General features: G+C 42.5%; 1 protein-coding gene across 1 annotated transcript; it reads right to left on the bottom strand.

Annotated features, from left to right (window-relative positions):
* Nucleotides 1-859: 859 nt before the first annotated feature.
* Nucleotides 860-13,533, bottom strand: TTN5 (ADP-ribosylation factor family protein). Its single transcript, XM_086821516.1, has 4 exons — nt 13,375-13,533; nt 13,170-13,280; nt 1,345-1,588; nt 860-1,241 (listed from the first exon to the last, which is right to left on the bottom strand). The coding sequence occupies exons 1-4, from the start codon at nt 13,512-13,514 to the stop codon at nt 1,104-1,106; spliced, it is 633 nt and encodes a 210-aa protein (XP_086677642.1). The 5' UTR covers nt 13,515-13,533; the 3' UTR covers nt 860-1,103.
* Between the last annotated feature and the right edge of the window lie 5,004 nt (nt 13,534-18,537).

The following is an 18,537-nucleotide window of genomic DNA, read 5'->3' as shown; positions in this document are numbered from 1 at the left end:
TAGGATTTTCCCTTCCAATCTTGCAAATAGAATGTCAAACTAAAACAAAAGCAATAGGGGGTTTCCCCACCTATTCGATATTGGGAGATATTGGGTAAACCCAATAGCCACAAAAAAGGATTGAATTCGAAACTATTTCCCTCCGACCATGGCAAATATGTTCAAGATAAGAGCTTACCTTAGCCTAGATTTGGGGGTGGGGAGACTAGTCGGCCAAGCTAGGCCTCCATCCTCTTCCACATTGCTGGCAGTTGTCCTGATAAACTAAAGCTAGAAGATTTATGATGTGCCACACCCAAGAGTGCACAAAGCACATTGCTCCACTTAAGGAGTTCCATGAGTCTATACAATGCTTTAACAATGCATGGAAGGCATGGTAGTCACTTGGGGGTGATTTGACATGTTGGGTGGTTTGGACACCAACCTACCTATCTACACACCTTTTATCACTAAATTGCTTTATTTCTTATTTCAGCAGATCTTTCACTTTTAATGCCACTCTTAATTTCACTCTACCCCTACACAGAAAATGACACAACTAGCAAACCACTTGTGGCACATGTAACATAGAAGGGAAGGGCCCATTATTGGGTTTTTATTATACATCCACATTGAAGTAAAAGCCCTCAGTTTTTAATTTCATAGTTCTTTGACAAAACTTGGACTATGGGCTATATAGTTGGGTTGTGGCATTTTTATGGGGGTTTCTTTGTGGGACTCTAGACTTGGGAGGGTCTGATTCCAATTCATTCTCATGTGGATTTATTCTTTTCCACTGAAATGTAACTCAAATCCATGGCACATCACACTACACATCACATAGCATGCAAACATACACGACACAAAGGGCAAGTAACTCTTTAGAGGATCTTCATGGATTTTTTGAGATTGCTCATAGATTTTAACTAGCACGATAATATTCAGAGTCAAGGTTAAAAACACATCATATAGCAAACCACTACCCTTGGTAGAGAACCTGCAGCTGTACTTTAATGACAGTGGAGCTCTACATAACAAGCTTAGTCACTGTATACAAAATCAGGTCCATACTACACAATGAAAAGAAACAAACTGATCTTTCGATTCTAATGCTTGTGAGGCCTCTATTCCAGAACATAGATGCGAGAAGCTATGTCAGACACCAACCAATCAAACCCAAATAGCAGACCTTCTCCTGTGACAGCACTACAGCCAACAATCTGCCAGTGCCTACTATTATCCATCACCTCCAAGTTCAGCACCTGGTTATGATAAGGAAGAGAACATCAAGGAAAAATCTTCTCCAAATCACCAGCAATGTGATTAAGATTGATTAGTAGACTAGATACTAAATATAACTTTCACCTTGGCTATATCTGCAGGCTTTAGAGCACCTCTGATATCTTGCTTATTAGCTAACACCAGCAGTGAAGCTCCAGACAACCTCTCTTCCTTCAGGAGGTTATGCAGCTCTGCTTTACAATCATCTAATCGTCTCAAATCTGAACTGTCCACCACCCATACCAAGCCATCTGTTTGCTCATAGTAATTCCTCCAATATGACCTTAAAGTCTTCTGTCCACCCACATCCCAAATGTTGAGCCGGAAGCTGTCATCATCAAAATAGAGATCTTTTCTGATGATAGCTTTAGATCTATAAACTTTCGTAAGATAGAATATAAAGGAATCTTACAAATTAAGTGAAAATCAAGTGATTTAAGAATAGAAAACAATTGCTAAGACTTTTCTAAAAAGATTTCAACAAAAGGGACTGCAAAAATTCTTTGGGAATGGGGATAGCAAGAAAAAGAAAATATAGGAGTCAACTACAGCCGGTCAACCAGGTCACCCCTATTTTGGGCCGCCCAAACATTTGCCCTTCACCAGGGTAGATGATGCCCTCCTAACTGTTAGCACTTTCATCCCCAGATTCTGCTCTTTTATGGTGCCCATTTGGTCCCTTTTGCATGGCTCTTGCTTGTGGGCTGGCCACCCCTTTTTCTAGTATTTTTCTGGGATTTTTCCCAGCTTTTCTGGCATTTTCCAGTCGGCCTGTTTTTGCAGCTCCAGTCGGCCAGCTCCCCCCTACTATAAATAGTGGGTGCTGGCCTCTCATTTCTCATTCAGTCTTGTACATATTTTGCTCCCTCACTTATGAGACTTGTAGTGTCTCTTGCTTGGGACTGTTTTGCTTCAGTATATTCAGCATAGTTTTCTCCATCTCTCTCTCTCTTGCTTGCACTCTTTGTTCAGCACATTCTAGTGCCACTCTGCTTCCGCTCTGTGCACTCTTTCATGGTATCATCGCTCCCAGTTTAACAACCTCCTTGTTGCCCCAGATTCAGCCCTGTTTTCTCAGATCTGCAGTCCTTTGCTGCTGCGTTTTCTGGACAGCACCTGTTGGTCACTTCTCTTCCAGATTGGCTTCATCAACACAGCCATTAGGTACTTGTTGACCAGCGTTTTCTTTTCCACGTGGAGATTGGACATAGGCGGCCTGTTTTTCAGGACAGCAGCCTTCTGTGTGCTGCGTTTTCCTCTCTAGTGGGCTTTCCCCTTTGCAGAGGGGGTCTATGGTGTTGTAGGCTTTGGTGGCACTTTTGGTACCTGTGGAGGACACTTCTTCTTCAGAGTTTGTGCATTTTTTGAGATTGAACTCAAGCTTTTGTGATGGCTGCACCGACTTCTCTTCATATGTTTGCTGAATGTGCCAAGTTGGATGGTTCCAACTACACCCTATGGAAGGTGAAGGCGAAATCGGCCTTGCGTGGCGTGGATCTTTGGGATTGGCTTGTTACACCGGCCAATGCCACCCCTCCCACCCTTGCTTCCGGTGGTGCAACTCAGGCACAGATTGATATTTGGCAGTCGAATGATCGACGCATTTTTTCCTTTCTAATGTTGAACTGTCAGGATTCTGTTCTCTCTCATGTGCGTACAGCAGATGTTGCACATGAAGTTTGGAAGGCTTTTGCAGATCTCTATGAGATAAAGTCTCCGGGTCGGATTTTGGCGTTGGAAAAGCAACTTATGAACGTATCAGTTTTTGCCTTTCCATCTTTATCTGCTTTCATCTCGAAGATGAAATATCTCCGAGACGAGCTTGCTATTTGTGGCAAGGACATCTCCACAGAGGACATGGCTATTCGGCTGCTCTCCAAACTTCCAGAGAGGTTTGATGCATACTTTCAGTCTCTTGTTTCTTCTCCTCATTCTGTTCCACTTACTTGGGAGGAAGTTCTCCCCTCTGTTATGCAGATTGAGTCTCGCTTTGAGGAGCGGACTAGCACCTCTGGTGGCCCTGATGGAGCTTTGGTAGCACGAGATAAAGGGAAGAATCAACAAAAGAGAGGAAAAGGGGGTTCTGACAAGAACTCCAAGGATTCCGACAAGGATAAAGACAACAAATCTTCAAAGAATAAGGACATTGAATGTCATTATTGTAGCAAGAAGGGTCACAAGTCACCCCAATGTCACAAGAAGAAGCGTGATGAAGCAACAAAGAACTCTTCCTCAACGGCGGTGTCTCAACCCAAGAAGGATGATGGTGTCATGTGCACAGTGTGTATCTACCGTGTGCTACACGCACACAAGACTAGCTTCGAGGTTTGGGGAAGCTTGGAGCTAGGCAAGCTGATTGGCCAGCTGAGTTAGGGATAGACTAACGGGCGGGCGCCCAAGCGTGGACGCCCGATGACTGGCCAAGAGCCTATAAAAGGGTGGCCAAGGTTAGTCATTAGTCATATAGAGTCTTGCGTGATTTGTGAGATCTCTATGGTCTGGAGCTTGGATCTAGTGCAGACGTGCACCTGCTTTACGCAGCCGAGGCCGGCAGTAATCTCGAGGCCCGCGAGGGTAGCTTCGTGGCGGTATGGGACGTCATGAGGTAGAGATTGGTCGGTACTTCCATCTAGTTAGCTCAGCTCGTGGCTCGGTGGGGACAGCCAAGACTGTGGGCTTGCCCACGGCTGTCATGGTTGGGAGGTGAGTCAGGCCTGCACCCCCATGTTGTTTGTAGGTTTCGAGTCTCCTACCAGGAGCGTTCCACGAGGAGATCCGGTTGGGATTGGACAGTGGTATCAGAGCGTGCCTCGTGAACGAGCAAGTCGGTAGGTAGAGAAGATGCGGTCGAAGAAAAGGTATGAGTTCGAGAAGCTTGCTGTTTTTTCTATGCATGCTGCTGTTTTTTCCAGTTAGTATGTGTTTTTTCATCAAAGAAACCCGTGATGAGGGTGTAGGTCATGGTTGTCACGGTACGAAAATACAATATCGTATGATACGATATCGTACGGGAATTTTTGGTACGATATGAAATTTTCGGATACCGTACGATAAAATACGGTTTTTATTTTTTACAATTACAACCTATGGAGCTTCAAGCTTGAATGTGAGGGAAGGTTGGGAGGGGAGGAGTCTACAGTGCGTGAGGAACCAGAACATGGATATGTGTCTCTCCCGGTTGGATCTCCCGATTGTCTCCAAAAAAGAACCTAGATGGGTAATACCAAAGGTCTCCCAGTGTAGCGTTTTTGACTAAGGGACCGTCCTTGCACAAATACCAGGAGTGCATCTAGGGTGATAAGTTTAGGGACTCCTCTCTAGATCAAAATGGCCATGTCCAAATCTTCTCCCTCGTACATAACTTGAGAATCTAATTGTCTAGCCTACCTATACCAGGGATCCCCAAGTGATGTAGCAAGATTCTCTCATCCTACCAATCAAGTGTACACTACCAGTCTACCTTGCCAGATTTTTTAGGTTTCTCAACAACCCCATATGGAATACTGAGTGGACACAAAAGTTGTGAAGTATTGCGAGCATTTGGGATCTTCGTAAAGCAGGGTTTCTATATTTTTTTAAGCATTTGGGAAAAAAAAAATTAAGGAAAAATGATTTTTTGAAAAAAAAAACACTCGTACCGTACGAACCCATTCGTATCGGTACGAGAAACAACTATGGTGTAGGTAGATGGTAGGGTTGTTTGCTTTGCAAGAAGGCTGAAGATGCTTGTGTAGTCACATGAATGAGTCGTGTGAGAAAACAAAAAAAAAAGCATGTTTGCTTTTGGGTTGAACGAGAGAGAGAGAGGGGAGGTCGCCGGCTGTGTTGTGAAGCGCTTGTATGCGCAGCCATGGCAGGTACTCTTATACAGTCGCTAGCAGGCTTTTACGCTTGATCCGGCACACGTGTACAGGTGATGGTGCGCAGGCTGGCATAGTCGTATCTATGAGGTGCAATCGGTCAAGTATACGCACGGGTACATAGGCACGCAATCTTGTGCAAGACAAGTGCGCAGGCGGCAGCGCCAGCCAGGCGGACGCAGGCGTACTCGGGCAGTCGACATGTTCTTTTCGTGCGCACACGCTGAAGGCGGCGCACATGGGCAGTCGACGTGGGGTACGTAAGCAGGCAAGCGGCGCTCCACGCAAGTGTATTGTACAGCCGGGCTCGTAGAGCAGACTCGCAGTCCGACGGGTGGCAGGAAGGAGGCGATGGATTTAGCGAAAAGCAATGTAGCGTGGAGTTTTTTTCCTCATGCTTTCGTTTTTTTTCCTAAACCTTAGTAAAGGGTTTAAAAAACCTACCTTATGCTTAAAGATGTTTTTTTTTAAGAAAGCAGAATATATATATCCATATATATATATATATATATATATATATATATACATAAACACAAAAGCAAAAGCTCAAGCAGCTTTTGGGGACAGTTATATAAACCCCTTAAGTGGGCTTCTTGCCACACATCTCTCAAGTTTTCAAGCTCTCAAGCTCTCAAATTCCCTCGCACTTTTATTGTGCAAAGATCGAATTTTCTCTCCACTTGCCCTCTTCACGATGTCGACCCAAGAATCGGAGTTGGAGCCCCTTGTCGAACGCGAAGGCTTGCCGGCTACGGAAGATACCGATGCCGATCTTTTTGACGATTATGTGTCAAAATCAGATTTCCAAGAGTTCAAAGTTGCTCTCGAAGCTTCTTCTTCGGAACGTCAGGCACAAATCGCCGCCCAGATGCAAGCTTTGCAGAACTCCATCTCTCTGTTGATCACTACCCTCTCTACTCTTTCGGGTATGGATACCTTGGCCTCTGCTTTAGGCCCTAATATTACTCCGGAACCGTTCGGGGGCGAGCAAAAGTAGCGTACCAAGGAGATCGTGGACACTTGGCTACATAAGTGGGAGGCCCATTTTCAATTTCATCCATATGATGATGGAAAAAAGATCCAGTTAGCAGCAGGTTTCCTCTCAGGCAAAGCTTTGCTTTGGTGAAAGGAACTCAACCCTAAGCCAACAACTTGGGCACAATTCGAAGACGTCTTCAAGAAGGAATTTCTCAAGAAAGAGGATGATTATGATGTTGCCCGGTTTACAGCTTTGACCATGACCTCGCAGCACCTCACTTATGAGGTCTACCTCCAGAAGTTTAGGGACTTGCAAATGAAAGCTACAAAGATGTATCCCACTACTCTTTTGGGCTTCTTCGTAGCTGGTTTACCAAACTCATACCGTTTACAAGTTAAAAATAACAAATGCAAAACATTGGACAAAGCCATTCATTCAGCTCGTATCTATGATGATACAATGGTCTCTTCCAAGTCTAACCCCGTTACCGAGCAGGGGAACAAGCATAAAAGAAAATTCTCTACACCTATGGCTAACACGACTGAAGAAAAGTCTTCAGACCAACCTTCGAAGAATTCAAGTTCGACACCAGCGAAGAAGAAACGACTCCTTAAGGCGTCGTTTTATCTGCGAAGAAAAAGGACACATGCGTAACGAGTGCCCGAAGCAAAAGGGTGCAAAGACCAACGTGGGACCCAAGCCAAAGGCAACTAACCAGTTGTCTTTGACAGGTACGTCAGTTACTGTACTTTCTCGCCCTAGTGCATGTTCTGATTGTCTGTTTAACTCTAAAGTATTTGGCTTGCATGATCTTCTCCGAGTTTATGGAGAAGTGAATGGCCATAAAATTCACATTCTTCTAGACCCTGGCAGCTCATACAACTTTGTTAACTACAAACTTGTGCAGAAATTGAGTCTTGATATGACACCCAGCGATCATACCTATGAGGTACGCCTACCTGCGGGAAGGCAAGTATGGGATCGAAAGGTGGAGATACTTCCAATCCAGAGTGCATGGTGACAAGATGGCTCATCATCATCAGTGCAACATTGTACATTATTAGTACCCTCTAGGATGATAATTGTCGTACATCGTGACCCCATTGTAATCCTTAGTCCAGGATAATCAAGCACAAGCTACGTAGGTCATTCCTCAGCCTTAGACAGTCAATCAGTCAATCCAAGTCCCTTAATCCACTTGAAAAGATGCATTCATGCATGTAGAGTCAGTAGAAGCCTTAGGGTTTGCATTAGAAAGCACTCTACATAATGCATAGCATTCATCCATTGCATATAGACCATTGCAAAAGCCTTCAAATAACATCTAGCGTTTATTAGAATTTATCCAGTATTTTTTCCATCATTTATAGCATTTAATGGGCATTTTTACATTACTTATCTATTTATCTAGGACAAGATGCAGTCAGCCAACTCTGTAGACAGCCGACCAGCATCAAGTGTCCATATAAATAGTTGAGCATATCATTCATTCATTCATTCATATCATATTCAGCCCATAAGACCTCAACGCTTGAAGCCTTCAGCCCAAGGAGCATAAACGATTGGAGAATTCACCACATCAGCCTTCAGCGTTTCATCCATCAGCATATAGGAGCATCAACGCTTGAGCATTCAGCCCGCATTCAGCAAAACGCAGCATCTACAGTCTTCAGTCCTACAGAGCACTTTGTGTTTTCAGCATTCATACAGTTTTCAACATCCTTGTTTGCATCGTTTTGCTACAGCCACTTGGTGAAGGTAAAAATCAACATTCATACTCATTTTCAGCATTCATACATAGCCTAGAACAGTCCCAATCAGCCCCCTTCTCTCAGCCTTAGATTTGCAGCCTTCCTACATCCATTGGGAAGAGTGCATAGGCTCGAGATTGGACATCATTGGTGCTTCTACAGTCATGTAGAGTTCAACTTGACTCTTGGTCCTCAGAGATCTTGCGTTTGGCTTATCGTCAGCCCACATTGCACAATCAGTCTCTTCAAAGAAATAAAGCAAATACTATTCCGGTAACGGGATAGGGAGCCCTTCAATGGGTAATTCGAGACCCCATACAGTGTACAGTTTCTATCTCTCTCTCTTTCAAATCTCTTAAAAGTCTAAGGTCATAAAGTGGATTGCTTAACTCGTGAAACTCGGGATACACAGTGAAGATTGCCAAATTGGAGTCAGATCTGGAGAAGCTTACCATCACTGAGTTAGATAACCTGATTGAGAAGATTGGAGAGTTTTCCCGTATCAAGCTGCAACTTGAGGAGTACGGGAGCACCATCAACAATCCCATCCATAACTTCTTGGTAAGTTGCCTGCTTCCTTTGATTCTTTCAGGGATAATATTTATTTCCGTGATCCTCTCCCCCCTTTTGAGGAAGTTGTGAGTTATATGCACGACAAGTGCATGCTTCGTGGAAAAGGTTGGAATCTGCTTTTGTTGCCTCTAACAAGGGCAAAGGCAAAAGCGGAAAGGGGAACTCCAACAACAACAACAACAACAACAACAAAGGCAAAGGCAAGGGTAAACAGGATTCTAAGGAATCCAAGGACAAAAACAATGAATGTGATTATTGTGGCAGGACAGGTCGTCTGACAAGGACAACACAACAAAGTTTCAAAGGAGGGATCTGCCAAAGTTGCATACATGGCAGTCACAGATTCATCCACTTCTTCAAAGGATTCATTCCTCATGATTCCAATTATGACTTCTCCTGAAGAGGTTAGTGTCACACCTGAAGCGGTGGAATGGGTTGGTGACAGTGGTGCTTCTGCCCACATGACCAATCAGTTGGTAATGTTTCTTTGGGTTCCTCTGCCACCTTACATGATGTTCTGCATGTACCACGAATTTCCAAAAATCTATTTTCAGTATACAAAGCTTCTCAGAAGAGACTTGGTGTGTACTTTGATGATGAGGTCATCGAAGTAATCGATAGGAAGACTCTCTCGGTTGTTGCCGATGGAGTCCATGATGGGGGTCTCTACAAGATCACCAATTTTTCTTCCGAGATCCCTCACATCGATTCCCATATCCATCAGCTTTTCTCACCCGTTTTGGCTTTGGTTTCTGAAGCAGATACTTCTTTGTGGCTTCGGTCATGTACCCATTGCTGCCTTACAAAAGTTCCATTCTAAGCAGGTTGTCAACGAACTACCTCAGCTCAGGTCTCTCTGACACATCTACTCATCCTGCATGATGGGCAAGCATCATCGAGATGCATTTCCATAGGAGGCCACTCATCAAGTTGTCAGAATATGCAGCGCAGATGAAGACAAGATCTGAAAACACCTAGAGCAAGTGCACAGCAGAAAAACACAAAAATGAGAGAGAGTGAGAGAAATGAAATGAAATGAAGACAAGATCTGAAAACACCTAGAGCAAGTGCACCACAAAAATGAGAGAGAGAGAGAGAGAGAGAAGCATATAACTCTGCTATATACACAAGAAAATCCCGGAATACAAGACGTAGAGTGTGGGGGGGCAAGGGGCCATTTTATATGGCCCTAGGCAGCCAGTCGGCCTGCTGAAAAACAGCCGACAGCCATCATAACTGCCCACGACCTGCTCCCTCCAGTTGGCCAGCAGTAGACACCTGTCGGCCAATATACAGGGGAGAGCCTGGGGGCAGCAGAGCAGTCATACAGCCCTCCACACCAAGGGAAAAAATATGGTGAGTGGGGAAAAATGAGAAAACACCTAAATCGGACAAGCACACACACAACAGAGGCCCTGGTGTAAATATGCAGACAGGAGATGACTGCTAACACAAGCAACCCGAAGACTGGAGCTTATACATGCAGATCTTGCAGGACCTATGGAGGTTGAGTCTCTTGGCGGGGCTCGATATTTTCTTCTTCTTGTGGATAATTTCACTCGCAAAGTTTGGGTATGTTTTCTGGCTTGCAAGTCAGATGCTTTTGCCAGTTTCAGGACTTGGATTGCGATGGTGGAAAATCAGTCTGGGGGTAGAGTTCATTCCTCCAGATTGATAACGGTGGCGAGTTTGTACCATTTGATGACTTCCTTGCTTCGAATGGCATTCACCGACAAACTTCAGTTCCTTACACTCCTCAACAGAATGGAGTTGTGGAACGAAAGAACTAGACCGTCAAAGAGATGGCTCGTGCTTTGTTGCATCATGCAGATCTATCTCCCTCTTGCTTTCTGGGGTGAAGCTGTGTCATTAACCGCTCTCTCACAAAAGCGGTTGAGGGGATGACTCTGAAGGGCCTTACAGGACACAAGCCTTCTGTATCTCATCTTCGTGTTTTCGGTTGTGTTGCTTATGTGCATGTCCCAGATAAGAAAAGGACCACACTTGCCCCGAAGTCAAAGAGGATGATCTTCACAGGCTACAGTCTGAGATCCAAAGGGTACAGCTTCTGGGATCCGGAGGTTGATGACATCATCATTTCCCGTGATGCTCGATTTGATGAGAGCTTGTTTGGCATTGATTCCTCTCCACTTGATGCATCCTCCGACTTTCTGGATGATCCATTTCCGGTAGATGCTAGTGATATTTTACCTCTTCCACGTCCACCTCCTCCTCCCCCTGCTGCAACCCCGATGCCAACTGCTCCTTTACAGTTACTCGTTCCCGTTGCATCAGCTTCTGCAGCTCCCAGTCCCTCTACAAGTCCTGCTTTGACTCCGGGATTACCCTCTCTAGTGCTTACCTTATCACCACTCCCAACAGCATCGGATGAGTCCTCTACTGTAGCTGGATCTTCTTCTTCACGCTTTGAGAGGAAGGTTAGCTTACCTCGGTGAGTTCAGCAACTCTTTAGAGATTCTAATCTCACTGATGCACAGCTCCATAACCAGATCTCTACCACCACCCTTGGACCTCGCCGTTCATCTCAGGCTGCCACATCTCATCACACAGCGAATTATGCTCTCTGAGTTGTCTCCATGAGATTGATGAGCCTGAGAGTCTAGAGGAGGCTCTTTCACAGCCACAGTGACAGCAAGCCATGGAAGTAGAGATGGCCTCTATTGAGAGGAATAACACTTGGTCTTTGGTACCACGGCCTTCTCATCATCGTGTTATTGGTGTGAAATGGATTTTCAAAGTCAAGTTTCATGCAGATGGTACTTTGGACAAGTACAAAGCCCGCCTTGTTGCACGAGAATATGCTCAAAAGGCAGGTGAAGACTTTGATGAGACATTTGCTAGTCAAAGTCCCTTAACCCACTTGGAGAGAATCATTCATGCATATAGATGTCATAGAAGCCTTGAGTTTGCATCAGGATATGTATGCATTTTTGCATAGCATTCATCCCATATGCATATAGATCATCTAGACCATGGCAGAAGCATCAGAATATCATTCAACATTTTATCCTATTTATTAGCATTTTATTTGACATTTTTTCATAATATTTTAGCATTTTTTACCATCATTATTTAATGAGGCAAGTCGTGTAGCAAAAAGAGCTGTAGTCGGCTAGCTTTTACAGCCAACCAACTAGATCTTGCCCATATAAATAGCATCGCTTATTGCATTCATCATCATTCAACCATCAAGCCTTCAAGCGTTTGAGCCTTCAGCACAAGGAGCATAAACGATTGAGCATTCAGCCCTCATCACCAAAAACACAGCATCATTCAGCATTCAACCCCTTCAAGGGCAGCGTTTTTAGCATCTACACAGTTTTCAGCATTCATCTCTCCATCGTTTTGCTTCAGCCATTTGGTGAAGGTAAAACACATGCATTTATTCATTTACAACATTCATACATAGCCTAGAAACAGTCCCAAACAGCTCATATCTCAGCCTCAGATTTGCAACCTTCCTACATTCCATTGGGAAGAGTGCATAGGCTTGAGATCGATCATCATTGGTGCTTCTACAACCGTGTACAGTTCAGCCCAACTCTTGGTCTTCAGAGATCTTACGTTTGACTTATCTACAATCCAAAGTCATTCTCTTCAAAGTTAATAAAGCAAATACTCCTAGCAATTAGCAGGAGGCCCTTTAGTGGGTAATTCGAGACCCCATACGATGTACAAATCTATCTCTCTCTCTCTCTCTCTCTCTCTCTAAATCTCTTAAAGTTTGAAGTGATAAAAGTGGATTGCTAAGCTCGCGAAACTCAAGATAAAAGAAGGCGGTGTGAGACTTGTGTGACAGGACCCTTAATTACGAATACTTCCCCTGCATGTTACATTGTTGTCGCGCCAGTTCATGGACAAAATATTCATGAAATAAAATTTTTAAATGCTGCACTTCATTCAATGCCTGCCCACGCCTGATGGCCTTCACCCAAATGCATGGCCACCTGCTTGCCTGGTTCTGCTAGCTGCTGTCTGATGGTTGCTGACAAGTCACCAAGGCCCCTCCATGATGCTTATGATGATGATGTTGCTGCTGCTGATGATGATAATGATGCTGATGCTACCAATGATATTGATGATGATGACGACCTAAATGCTGTCCTAATCAAGGATTATGCTGTTCATGTTGAAGATTAGCCATGGCATGGGCGTGCACATGACAATAGATTTCTTTACTGTACATGCATCCACATCGGAGCCCACCACCACACTAGTGGCTTGGCCCCACGCCACCCTATAGGGGTCCTTAATGATAAAGCTCGATCTATTTTGCAGGCCAGACGCCCCCGAGCCAAAGCATCACGACCCGCCACCCGACAGATACAAATCCAGGAGGTTCTTCGACACAATGACATGCTTCCATCACATAGGCATGTTATTCTCTTAGCCATCAGACTGAGGCACGTATTACCATTAGTTGATAATGGCTAGTTTACCTCGTACACAAGGTCATATGCTCATATCACATGTATATTACACTAATGATAGTTGTTTTTCATTTTCTTTCAGTTGCTTTTTCCATGGCTTATTATACCCATGGTATCGTTGTATCACTCATGTCTCATAGACCTTTGGGGTCTTTTGTAGACGTTAATAATACTCTCTCTCTCTCTCTCTCTCTCTCACACACACACACACACACACGCGCGCGCGCGCACACATTTTACACTCTCTCTCTCTCGCACATACACACACACGCCCACATGGCAGCATATTCCATACCTTTTGTACTGCATGGTCTTTATGTTGAAACCGAGAGTAGGGCTGATGCCACTCGTGTCCTCTCCGTTGATTCGCTTCACAATGGTGGTCTTACCGGCGTTGTCAAGCCCACTGCAATCCAAACCGCCCCCCCACGCAATCAGTAAGTCTTTCTCTGCATGGGAAAAATAGGCGATCGGACATGTGTAATGAAAGAGAAGCCTACACCATCAAGATTCGCATCTCCTTCTCCTTCTTCTTGACCTTACGGATGATGGAGAGGAGACCCATGCTTGAAAATTTCCGCAAACCAGAACTCAATAACTCAAAAAATTGTGGCGGCTTGTTATTAAGCATGGATCTCATGTATGTGTATATGTATGTAACAATGTATGTATGTGTATGTGTATGTGTGTATGCACATGTATGTATATATGTAAATTTGTGTATGTGTGTATACATATGCATTAGGACACTGCCATGTAATAGAGAGGATGAAATCAAAGAAATACTTTAATCTGAATGCATATCAAAGAAATATATATGTGCACATGTGTGTATGTGTGTGCGCACGCGCATGCACCTCATGATTGCACTCATGCAATTAATATATATTATTAGTCACATTTATTAGTTTACACTATAAAGTGCAACAACTAGGTGATTTGATTGTGTGCAAGGCACTCACATTCAAGAGAAAAAATAAAGGGTATTTTTAACCGAATGGCTGTTTTATAAGGCCCTTCAAAAAGTGCTCGCCTATACTAGAAGGATTCTTTTTCACAAAAGTTTTCATAATGTCACCCAAATTCATTTGTCTCCAGTGAGTTATGAAGGCAAAACAGGTAAGCACATATATTATAAAAATTTATAGTATTTGCCCAAGGTTTTTGTACTTTTATGTTTATATTAGAAATTATTCACTATGATTTTACTCCTATTTACCTAGAAGTCTTAGTCTCTTAAGGGCTTATGCAATTATTTTATGTGAAAAATTACATAATGATTTTACATCATAAAAATGTAATGACTATGTGATTTGATTGTATATTCTCTCTCTCTCTCTCTCTCTCTCTCTCTCTCTCTCTCTCTCTCTCTCTCTCTCTCTCTCTCTCTCTCTCTCTCTCTCTCTCTCTCTCTCTCTCGGGCTAAGAGGAGTCTGGGTTTTTATACAGCATGATGGCAAAGACATTTGTTCCCTAAGCTAGTTCTCTCATTCTCTATATCTCTTTCTTTTATTGAGAACTTTCTAATGAAATTTTAATGGTGTGTTTTGAGCATTCTTATTGTGATTAGTATAGCCATGCCTAGATATTTTACAAAGGCACATGCCTTTCCATGATCAAATGAAAAAATCACTAAGAGATCTTTTTATTTAGCCTCTCTCACTCAGGTAATGATATCAAAGGTTATACAAATTATTTGAGCTAATCTATGAAGATGCATTTGGATTTGTCAATATAAAGCTTCTCTTTTGTTTTTTTATAAGCATTCTTCCATTTAAATTAGTCATAGAGTACCTTCATTAGTAGTACTCCATAATTTTTCAATTCTTCAAAGTACTCATTTAGTATAGAAAGTTTATTTTGCTAGCCACAATGGTTAACATTACTCCGGACGTACAGCCACACCTTTTTTGCCACATCCTTTTATATCCGTGCAATGCGCTTAATGTAATGATTTTGGAATATCACCTATGTAATGCTCATTGATACATAATTACGGAGCTTATGACATGAGTAATTCCGATAGCCTATACATAGCATAGAAAATTAGCTCATTCTATCCCCCCCGCATTACTTGTGTAGCCGAGCACTCTAAATATGAGGCATGCATATAAGTCATTTTAGAATGAGAATGGACATAATCCCATGATCAAAATTGAGTCTAGCTTTGGGATCTTGTGTTGAGACATGATTTCTCTTGTTCCTTACATGCTTGCTCTAGTGGATTGTTTGTATAAGTGTATGGAATGAAGTTGCTTGCTCTCCTCTTCTCCCTCTCTCCCTCTCCCTCTCCATCTCTCCCCCATTCTTGTACTCACAATTGGCATTGAGGTTGAGATTGAGCTCTCCATAGCTCTCTCCCTCTTTGCTCCCTACCCAAGTATAAAGCTCCATTGTGGTGACACCAATGGAAGGAAGGTTGAGGGCCCTTGCTTCTCCACAAGAGAGGGCTAAGGGTGAAAATTGGCTTTGACACTTGCATTCCTCACTTCTTCTCCCTTGTGCAAGGCACAAGTTAACTATGAGGATTGGGTTGGGTCCATGTCTTGGAAAACCACAAACACTCTTCCACAAAAGCTTAGAAAAAGATTTACATGACTAGATGGGATTATAGTACTTGCCTTGGTTGCTCATGGAAAGTGGCCAGTATTGTAAATGGATGTGAATTCAACATTTTTGAATGGCCATCTCAAGGAGGAGGTTTATGTGGTGCAACCACCCAGGTTTCAGTACCCGGTTTAGAAAACAAAGTGTATAGACTCCAGAAGGTATTATATGGGTTAAAACAGGCCCCTCGGGCATGGTACCAGGGCATGGTACCAGTGACAGTGGATAGATGCTTTCTTTGTAAGTATTAGTCTTTCTAAATGTCCATCAGATGCAAAGTTGTATATTTTCTCTAAGCACAGCAAGTACATGATCATTGTCCTATATGCGGATGACCTCATTATGATGGGGAACCATGAAGAAAAGATTCGGTAGACACAAGAGATGTTAAGTTCAGAGTTTGATATGATAGACCTTGGGCTTATACATTTCTACTTGGGGATAGAGGTTTGGCAAGAGTCAAATATTTCTCAGCAGCAAAAGTATGTGAGAGAAATTCTAAATGCATTTGGCATGGCTAAATGCAAGTCAATGTTTACACCCATGGAGGTTGATGCGAAGGTTTCTGTTGAAGATGCTTCTCCATTGGTGGATATAAATGAGTATATGAAGTTGGTGGGAAGCTTGACCTTCCTATGAAATACACGGCCTGACACTAATGCAATGGGTGTTCTTAGTAGGTTCTCAAATCAACCCAAAGAGAACCATTGGAAGGTAGGGATGCGGGTGTTGAAATACATCAAAGGTACCATTGGGTATGGCATCACTTTTATTAATCAGGCAATTCCTTGACTAGATTTTGTGACTCATATTGGGTAGGAGATTGTGATAGCAGGAAATCAGTTTCTAGTTATTATTTTCTTATTTGGGCGTGGAATTACATTGTAGATCAATAAGAAGTAGCCTAAGTGGCTCTATTATCTACAAACAACATGCTTTGCTTCATGTGAAGCAGTGTAGTTAAAGATCTCGAGCAATATGGGTGTTGCTCAAAAGAGAGCGACAATGTTGTTGTGCGACATACAACTCATGGCTATCATGTTGTTATTACTACTATCCATTATTTATGTTTTCAAAATGGTCTCCACCTATAATGATTTGTCTCTACCTCTACTTGTATCTAAGTGGAAGATCTGCTCATGTGAATTCCCAAAGGATGAACCTCTTCCAATTTGCATCTCCTCGTGAATGAGGAGAGAAATCAGTTCTTGAAAATCATGAAAGTTCTCTCGAACTCTAATGGAGGTATGAAACTAGATGTATTCCTTTCCAAAACCATTTAAGGTCACCCCGACACCATATTATCATCATCTACTGGGGTGATCCAAAGGCATCTACAAGCCCTTTAACCTTCATTGAGTAATCATTTATACTCAGCTTCCCTCTGGTCACATTATGTAGCTCTTTGTTTAGGTGCATCTTCCAAGCTTGGGTGTTTGTGATATACATCTTCACCAAGGGGTCTCAAGCCTCCTTTTAGGCATTTTTGCATCCTGCATATACACAATCATAGAGTCTGCCACACGAATAGACAACCAATACAACACCTTTTAGGTTTTTTCATGCCATGCTTTATATGCCTACACTTACTGAGGGTGGGATTTTCTTCAACAATCTTTGGCTTCTTTTTCATCACGTGTGATGTACTCCCATAAGGAAATTGGCCATCCTAAACTTCCATGCTTAAAAGTTATTCGTATCTAGCTTTTTGCTCATAATTTTGGATAGACTATCAGCATACATGATTATCTCCAACAACTTACCAAATGGTGCTTTTAAAAAACTTATGCACTTACCTACAATCTCCAATACAATGATATTGTAAACTTGTTATACTACAACTATATGTGAACCGATCATATAAATATACATCCACCAACACTTGTATGTCCTGTAACCAAAGTTTTGTTGCAAATTTGCACCGAACCAGAAACTGGGCATGTACAATCAAAATCGACACTTTCACAGAGTGCTTGTAGAAAACTTATAGAGCTAAAATGATAGGGTAAAAAATGTGCCTAAATCGCATCAAAATGCATAAAATTTCAGTTAATAAAGTTAACTACACATAATATAGTCTTCTCCCTTCACCCACATGAGGATGCCTCAATCTGAGACAATGACTTTCATGTCTACCTATAGCTCTCATAAATATTGAGGTGTTGCTCCAAAATCAAAGAGGGAAAGGGATGGAAATACGCTTACCCATGTACCACTTCCTTGCTTGTCTCCTTAGCTCTCACACAAATTGGAACTCTGATACCATAAAGAGAATGCGGGGGAAGAGGGAGAGCTTGAGTTCCTTGTAAGCAAAAACACACACAAGAGAGTGCAAGACAAGAGAGAGATGGATGGTTGAATATTCTTATATCTTCTTCTCTTCTCTAAAACCATAAACTAAAGAGATAAGAGTACATTCTATAAGGGAAAGTATTGTCCTCCTATAACATACAATGGTCGATCCATAGTGTGAACCCGACTATATAAGCTAGTTCTATAGCTATGCCATACTCTAGTAATCAAAATATGGCTATCACATAGGCTGTAATCATCCACTGGCAATATATCAACCATAATCTCACTAACTGTGCCAATAACATAAGTGCGGATGAAAGCTATCACTGAGGCAGGTCATCAATGTCTACCTCAACACTAGTTGAGCTCGATATCTCAACAATGCATAGTGGGGTTATAGTATCTATAACCTTTCTACTCCATGGAATATCTAATAAAGATACATTTTTCTACCTTGGAATCCATTTTTCTTCTCACCTCATCTAGTACATATACATATGCAATGCACCCAAACACTTTCAAGTGTGCCAAATCCAATTTTCTCCAAGTAAATTTATATTTAGATGCCATGCCATGAACTTACAGTGGGGGCCCTATTCATAATATAAACTACAATTGCTTCAACCCAAAAAAAAGTGAGACATTCCTTTGTTATTCATCAATGGATGGGTAACTTCTACAATCCCATTTTGTTATAGAGTGTACTCAATAACCCCATTTTATTATAGAGTGTACTTGCATGTAAACTTCCTCTTTATCCC

Source organism: Cibotium barometz, chromosome 27 (assembly GCF_041138505.1).
Source record: "Cibotium barometz isolate CiBa-2024 chromosome 27, ASM4113850v1, whole genome shotgun sequence".
Lineage (NCBI taxonomy): Eukaryota > Viridiplantae > Streptophyta > Polypodiopsida > Cyatheales > Cibotiaceae > Cibotium > Cibotium barometz.
The sequence above is the reverse complement of the archived record's forward strand: the minus strand, read 5'-3'. Positions and strand labels throughout refer to the sequence as shown.

Excerpts from the sequence above, each read along its gene's own strand:
- TTN5 (XM_086821516.1), bottom strand. The coding sequence starts at position 13,514 with ATGAGATCCATGCTTAATAACAAGCCGCCACAATTTTTTGAGTTATTG. Across the intron at positions 1,589-13,169 it reads AAGACCATGCAGTACAAAAG|CTTCCGGCTCAACATTTGGG; the intron begins GTATGGAATATG and ends TGATGATGACAG. Across the intron at positions 1,242-1,344 it reads AGCCTGCAGATATAGCCAAG|GTGCTGAACTTGGAGGTGAT; the intron begins GTGAAAGTTATA and ends TATCATAACCAG.